The sequence below is a fragment of the Electrophorus electricus genome, chromosome 10, assembly GCF_013358815.1.
Source record: "Electrophorus electricus isolate fEleEle1 chromosome 10, fEleEle1.pri, whole genome shotgun sequence".
Classification (NCBI taxonomy): Eukaryota; Metazoa; Chordata; class Actinopteri; order Gymnotiformes; family Gymnotidae; genus Electrophorus; species Electrophorus electricus.
In genome coordinates this window covers 3,490,001-3,498,167 of record NC_049544.1, presented here as the reverse complement: position 1 = coordinate 3,498,167, position 8,167 = coordinate 3,490,001, and the positions used below count along the sequence as shown (strand labels likewise).

Sequence of the window (8,167 nt, the reverse complement as noted above, 5' to 3'; positions counted from 1 at the left end):
CCTCTTATACAATTAGTTGTCTTCCAAGTAAGAAATAAAAGGATGTTTAAAAGGATGCAATTTTCTCGATGGTGACAAGATTGTCCTTTAAAACAAATCGTATTCTCTCTAAGGGTAACATGCTCTGCTTGCCCTATATTAGAAGTAGGTGCTTCATGGTTTTTTTCCCCCAGAAGGTAATAATAACTTTTATTGCTACAACGAGTCCATGGGAAAGTAAGTTGAACTGGGCCACATGTGGTTTTGCCAGTCATCGGGTCACCATAATCATTAATGTTGGATCCAAGGGCAGCTGAATTTTAGACAAAATTTAGAAAAGTCAATTCCAATTTGGGACATAAAATGTAACGTTATCTGTGGAATAGTCAGCAAGTTATATTTTAATGGTAATGTTCATTTTACCCAGTTGCTCCAATAATCTAAAAACAAGACAAGTCTAGTTTGTCAGACTGTTACATACTCCATATTTCACCAAAGTGACACTCTAAAGGTTGTATAAAGTATGATCAGTCTGCTGTGTTTTAAGTTCAAGTTCAAGTTCAAGTTCAGTTTATTCGTCACATACATAGTCATACACAGTATAACTCGCAGTGAGATGGTGGAGAGTGATCTGTCCAAACTGAGGAAAGGAAACAGGGGTGCATAGAGAAAAATATATATATGCAAGATAAATATATATATTCTATGTATGTACAAAATATATTAACAATGTATGTACAATATATGTATATTATGATTATATACACAATGTACAATGTATATGGTTGGGTATATATGTACACAATCTACAGAATGTACAGATCCATTTTGTATAATAACATATCTACAGTTGTTGTCTAACAGGGTAATTGAGTATAAATCTATATATACAGATGTACAGATATAGATACTATATCTTTAGCTAATATGTTTAGGCTATCTGCAAAGCTCTAGCTAATGTTGTGAAAATTAACATAACAAATAATGGTGTTTAATGCTGTCTTCGTTGCTATCCAATACTTGGTTAGCAGGCTATGGCATGCTGCGCATTTTCAGCAATCTGCTCTGCAGATTGCCAAAACATCGGTTCACTTTATGCTTTGCAACCTAAGATATAACTAAGCTATTTAAAACAAGATTTATTTTTCCATAATTGCTTGGCTACTAGTCCCAGACTACCAAATAGGCAGAGTAGGCACTGGCCTGTGGGCCCCATACCTTTTAGGGGCCCCACTACAACAATCTTTCAAAGGAAAAAAAACACTTTGGGAAATACTTTGCGAAGGGGGCCCCAGATTTTGACTGCCTGGGCTCCTCCACAGGGTTAAATCTGGCACTGTTAGCTGCAAAGTCCGAGAAATCATTTGCAGTGTGACTGGTCTTCCCGATTAGCTGCAAAGTCTGAGAAATCATTTGCAGTGTGACTGATCTTCCCAATGAGACTGCTAGTTATAGCTCCCTGCTGCTGTAAGTCATGTCTGTAAGTCCTGAGCAGAGAAAAGCGACATTGTCATGCTGGACAAAGCATGTAACCTTCAGCATTGTCTCGACCGGGTGCTGAGCGTGGCTAGTGTAAAAATGTGTGGTGTTATTAACATACAAATGTCAGGTGCTGTGTGCGCAGTGCACTGAGCTGTTGATTAGTGTGTCAAAGGGTATGACTTTGGATCCTGTTCTTTTCAGGGCAGATGCAGAATATCAAGAATGTTGATTGGACAGAGAGACCTTCGCCTTTAAGGTTGAATAACTGCAGTAGTTTATAGGGACTTTTTACATTATTTGTATTGTTGTCGATGATGTCTTCTTCTCCCTATTATCATTACAGTCTACATGGTATTACCTCCACTTTTGCATGTGCAGTTAGTTTCCAGTTTGTTGTTGTCCTTGTTTTTCTGTTGTTGTTTGTTTGTATGTTCACCCAAAACCTCTTACACTGTGGTCTTGTATCCTTGTCTTTGACTGGGTAGAATATGTGACTTCAAGATGCAAATTTCTTATGTATGTCATTTTGTAGATGACCCCTGAGCACACAGTTTTCAAGTGACTTCTCTCCTTAGTGCAGGTTAAATGCTAGGTTTCTGAAATAAATAATTTTATTTGGCCATCGAACTGGAGGCAAAAGATATTTGTCTATTGATCTTGAGCGAATTTCAGCTGTTGCTATGTTGTATTTGCTAATATGATGATGATAATTATGTTGAATCACATAGAGGATTAGATTCCACTGATATTGCAATACTAGATTTTAAAGAACCTCATTATATTTCATTTCTATTCAGTTTTTTTTGTGTGCATTTTCAAAATTCCCTTAAAAGGACTGCATGCTTGGCAGTCTGGCAAAGTATATAACACAAAAACGCAATACAATAATAATGTAATAATGCAAAGGTTTTTGCCTTAGATAAGTCTTTGTGGTAAAAAAAAAAAAAAATCACCGAAACCTAATACATTACTTGATTTATTTAAGTCAGCAGACCTTTATAGAAAGATCAGAAAAACCTACTTTCTAGGAATACATCCACTACCTTTAAATTCTTCACCTCTAAGCAACCTCAAAACAAGCCCCGAATACATTAATATCACAGGGATGGCAGCATCACAAAAACAAGGTCAAAGGTAGAGCCAATGATAAAAGACCCATAATGATACAGTATTTGAAGTTTTGTAGCTGAAAACAAAACATTACGGAGTCAACCATGAATTTGCTATTAGGCTTTAATAAACACGTATTTAAGCTGGCTTTAACCCCTTTTGCTAAAGATAGTGTCACGCAATGCCTTCCTAAGACATTCGCTCATCCTTTAAAAAGCTGTTGACTGACCGCTATTACTCATTATTTGACAAAAGCAGTAGCCCAGATGACCACCCAACCCTCGACCTCATATATCTCTCACCTCACAAACTGACAAAACAAATCATTGTCATATGTATCAGTCAGTCATTAATTGTCATATGTGGACTTCATTCAGGCTTTGATCCCTAGGTTCCAAAACCCTTTCCTCAGACAGCTGCAAAATGCTTCATAAGGGTCTAAACATATAATTAGGCCTAAGACTTGTTTGCTTTATTGTTATCCTTTAACAAACCCCCTACTGATGGCTTTACAACGTGCCTCAACATCCCTGTTTGTCCACAGAAAACACCATAAGACTACAGAATGTTTGTGAACAGCATTGTTCTCCATTATTGATTCATAAGTTAAGACATAAAGGATATATATATATATATATATATATATATATATATATATATATATATATATATATAAACTTGGTTTGTTTTATGGGATGTAGTTTTATGGGATTGCCTTTTAAAAGGCAATGCCCATTAATAGCCTAGAGAAACTGTTCACCGTGATTTTATTAACTTCATACTATACCTTTTTGTTACACTGCAGTAATGTTATGTCTTCTATCAATTTCCCATAGTCAGTGAAATGTCTGGACAGATACCGACCTGAACAGCATAAGTAACTGTTAGGCACTTGTTGCAAAGAAGTGCAAGCATCAACAAAAGCAATCATTAGCCAGTCTAAAGGGCCCTACCATTGTCAGGTAGTCAGCGGTAGTCCACAACGTTAAAGCTGTGTTGTGAGGAACAGACCGCGTCGCTGTGAAATAACATACACGTATATGTTTCGGGGCACCAGAGTTGAACGGCTGTGCGTTAGTGTTTGGTGATGTGAAACTGTATTCAGCATCACCGCTTCGATACCTGTCGCTTTTACTGGCTTGTCCTCCCAGAGAAGACAACACTATGAGTCTTTCCTGGAACCAGAATTCCACATCAAAGTTAACGTGCCAGTTCCTAAAGTTATTGTGCGTAAGTAAGGTCATCGTGGTGCCAGTCAGCATCTATTAGGCAGGTTTGTTGGCATTTAATTAGAGAGGATTTTGTAAAGTGTTGACTGAGCTACTTTTTGATAATATTTTTTGATAATATTTGAACTGTCTAGGAACCTTGAATCCTTTGTTTAGTTTGCAGTAATGCAACCTTGTCTAGACTTATCAATACAATGATTTACTTGTTCATAAAAATTAGCTTAGAAATCCTAGAAAGTATCTGGGTGGTAATTAAATTCTGCCACTTTCTGGGGGACTACTTTAGAAAGTTGACCATTCCCACACCTCTCCTCCCTTTGATTTGCATATCTAATAGTTTATTGTAAATCGATAAGAGCGTCAGTACACTGTCCAATGTGTCGTCCCTCACCTATGTTTGCATATCTAATAGTTTATTGTAAATCGATAAGAGCGTCAGTACACTGTCCAATGTCTCGTCTCTCACCTATGTTTGCATATCTAATAGTTTATTGTAAATCGATAAGAGCGTCAGTACACTGTCCAATGTGTCTTCCCTCACCTATGTTTGCATATCTAATAGTTTATTGTAAATCGATAAGAGCGTCAGTACACTGTCCAATGTGTCGTCCCTCACCTATGTTTGCATATCTAATAGTTTATTGTAAATCGATAAGAGCGTCAGTACACTGTCCAATGTCTCGTCTCTCACCTATGTTTGCATATCTAATAGTTTATTGTAAATCGATAAGAGCGTCAGTACACTGTCCAATGTGTCGTCTCTCACCTATGTTGATTTGCATATCTAATAGTTTATTGTAAATCGATAAGAGCGTCAGTACACTGTCCAATGTCTCGTCTCTCACCTATGTTTGTATATCTAATAGTTTATTGTAAATCGATAAGAGCGTCAGTACACTGTCCAATGTCTCGTCTCTCACCTATGTTTGCATATCTAATAGTTTATTGTAAATCGATAAGAGCGTCAGTACACTGTCCAATGTGTCTTCCCTCACCTATGTTTGCATATCTAATAGTTTATTGTAAATCGATAAGAGCGTCAGTACACTGTCCAATGTCTCGTCTCTCACCTATGTTTGCATATCTAATAGTTTATTGTAAATCGATAAGAGCGTCAGTACACTGTCCAATGTGTCGTCCCTCACCTATGTTTGCATATCTAATAGTTTATTGTAAATCGATAAGAGCGTCAGTACACTGTCCAATGTCTCGTCTCTCACCTATGTTTGCATATCTAATAGTTTATTGTAAATCGATAAGAGCGTCAGTACACTGTCCAATGTGTCGTCTCTCACCTATGTTGATTTGCATATCTAATAGTTTATTGTAAATCGATAAGAGCGTCAGTACACTGTCCAATGTCTCGTCTCTCACCTATGTTTGTATATCTAATAGTTTATTGTAAATCGATAAGAGCGTCAGTACACTGTCCAATGTCTCGTCTCTCACCTATGTTTGCATATCTAATAGTTTATTGTAAATCGATGTGTCAGTACACTGTCCAATGTGTCGTCTCTCACCTATGTTTGCATATCTAATAGTTTATTGTAAATCGATAAGTGTCAGTACACTGTCCAATGTCTCGTCTCTCACCTATGTTGATTTGCATATTGCCATGTTTTCTTTCTCCTCCTCTTTGACATTGCCCTGCCTTTGCACATGAAGCACCACCGCCATATAAATACAGCAGACACATAACTAATGCAGTGACTGTTGTGTGTTGTCAAAGGCTCTCCAAAACCTTTTATGTCAGAGGTGTTTTTCCTATTAAAACTGCTAATTTAGTGGAACCTAAAAACTTTCCAGAAGGTAAGACATTAAAATGAGGTAACACAGGCAGGTAAATGTGTAGTTTTCTATTAAATATTAATATGAATTTATAATATATAATATTAATTTATGATCTCTTTTTCCTGAGCAAAGTGACATGTGAAGAGATAATGAATTTATAAGTGTGACACGTCTGATTCTCTGTAGTTTACATGTGTGTTGTTACATATCTTTTTACCTCTAATAGTGATAATCGAACAGTTGTAGTAAGATTTTAAAATTTTCTTTGCAAAGTAATTTGCAGCATTTAAAAAAGTTCCAATACACTTTTAAGTGAATTCTTATGAGTGAGAATAAATAGTATTAGGTAAGTTCATGTTTGTTAGATATATGCCACTCTAATGAAACATGCTCCCCTCCTGTCAGTCACTTCAATTGGATCGTCTCCCTGACAACATGACTCCGGCTTTGTCACAGTTCAACTACTGGTGGAGTCAGCTTAGGTTCCGCTGCCAAAACAAAAAAGGATGGCAGGAAATGTTGGATGAGACGTTTCTTCTGCAGTACAAAAGGTATTTTCTACACACACGTATTGTTAGAATCATGGTTGTGTGTGTAATAGAGGAAGATTACACTATGCAGTATGTGATGTTCGAAGAGCTTTTACCCATTACCCAGCAAATCTCTATTAGATTATGATTAATTGAACACAAGGTGATGGTTGTCTGTCCGTGAAACAAACCGAAATAATTATCATGTGCGTGCATATTTATTAGCAATTTTACCAAAAAATATGATAAACCAAGCATCCATCATCTGGATCACAGCTGAATATCTCTCCCTTTTGGCTTTCAGAGAAAATGACATCCCGTTATTTTATGCGACAAAAACGAATAATGTAGGGTGCATTAAGAAACTGCTGGACTGTGCTACCACCAATATCTTTGAGAGAGGTGAGCCATGTCCTTTCAGCTGCTGTCACAGAGGTGGTGCACTTGCAAAGCATTTATAAGTAAAAAGCCTAAATATTGTGTGTGTGTGTGTGTGTGTGTGTGTGCGTGTGCGTGTGCGTGTGCGTGTGTGTGTCAGGTGCGCTGGGTGAGACTGCTCTACATGTGGCGGTGATGCATGAACATTTGGAGGCGGCTGTGGAACTAATGGATGGAGCACCAGAACTTATCAATGAGCCCATGACCACTGACCTGTATCAAGGTACATGCACACACACACTGCTTTTTTTGATCCAGTATCCAGTACACCCACACACTGATTTTTGATCCAGTATATGAGAACACCTTGTCCAGTATTTGAGGACACCTAATCACTCTACATTTTTGTTCACACCTGACGTGGGTAATCAGGGGTGTCTGAACCCTAGTTTGAGGACTTCAGGTGGGTAAGGAACTGGGATACAACAAAAATATGGATTAAAAGATGCCTTCAGGAACTGGATATAAAATCTCTGACTTAGAACCATGAAACTCTTGAATAATATTAATTAGTTAGTTAATTAGTTGTGGTGTCAAGAAGGTTTTGTCTTTTTCTTGCAGGTATAACAGCTCTTCACATTGCTGTCATAAACCAGAATGTTAACCTGGTCCAGGAGCTCATCCAGAGAGGGGCCCATGTATCCACCCCCAGGGCAACTGGCATGTATTTCCGCAAAAGGAGAAAAGGACTTATTTATTATGGTAATGACATCAAATTGGACTTGAAAGACTTCAAGAAAGGTTTTACAGAATTCATGTTACAGCATTAATGGGACTGGATAATTTCCCATGTACTATATTTATTAATGCACTTCTACATTTATTGATCCATTTAAACAGAACTTTTGTACCTTATGTAGGCTTTCTTTGAGTTTGTTGGAAAACATAGCAAGGATTGGCAATAATCGTACTGAATTTAAAGACTTGTGGAAGCTGTCATATGAGCTGTGTGACATGATGTACGGGTGCCATGATCACTTCCATTGCATCCATAACCCCAAGGCTGTAGGTTTGTGATGAGTGCACACAAATGAGCATCAGAACTGTAAAACTATGGATGACTCTGGCTTTGCTTGAATTAAGGCATATCTCCAGGTGATGAATCTGAAGTTATTCCTTTTTGGTTGATGTTAAGAGAACCCTAGTCTGGTCCTTAAAACTACAGAGTCGATCAGCTTTACCAACACGGTCAAACAGAATGTTAAACTCAAAATGGTGTTTTCAAAGTAAACATTCTAAAACGTTTTCATATTATATGTAGGCGAGCACATCCTGGCATTCGCATGCTGCACGGGCAATAAAAAGATGATGTCCATGTTGATAAAGGCTGGCGCTAATATCAGGGCTCAGGACACGCTCGGTAAGGGCAAGATCTGCTTCGAGGTATTATGAAGCACTTTTCTCTATGTATATTAAAGTCTCATCTATATGAATACATGACATATATTGATATATATTGATATATATTGAGCAGAATTCTTCTAGCTTCATCTCTGTCACTCACCTTCTCTCTGTCAACCAGGCAACACTCTTCTCCACATCTTGATTCTGCAGCCCAACAAAATAAATGCGTGTGAAATAATGGAATTCCTCCTGAAGCATGACGCC

At 37.6% G+C, this 8,167-nt stretch overlaps 1 protein-coding gene across 1 annotated transcript in view; it reads left to right on the top strand.

Moving 5' to 3' along the window:
• The first annotated feature begins 5,522 nt into the window (after nt 1-5,522).
• Nucleotides 5,523-8,167, top strand: part of trpv6 (transient receptor potential cation channel, subfamily V, member 6) — an 8,901-nt gene continuing 6,256 nt past the window's right edge. The window contains exons 1-7 of the mRNA XM_026999188.2: nt 5,523-5,609; nt 5,997-6,142; nt 6,426-6,523; nt 6,660-6,782; nt 7,121-7,261; nt 7,821-7,919; nt 8,082-8,167. The exon at nt 8,082-8,167 is cut by the window's right edge and continues 90 nt beyond it. Coding sequence (XP_026854989.2) covers nt 6,027-6,142; nt 6,426-6,523; nt 6,660-6,782; nt 7,121-7,261; nt 7,821-7,919; nt 8,082-8,167 — 663 coding nt within the window. The 5' untranslated portion in view covers nt 5,523-5,609; nt 5,997-6,026. The remainder of the gene's footprint in view (nt 5,610-5,996; nt 6,143-6,425; nt 6,524-6,659; nt 6,783-7,120; nt 7,262-7,820; nt 7,920-8,081) is intronic.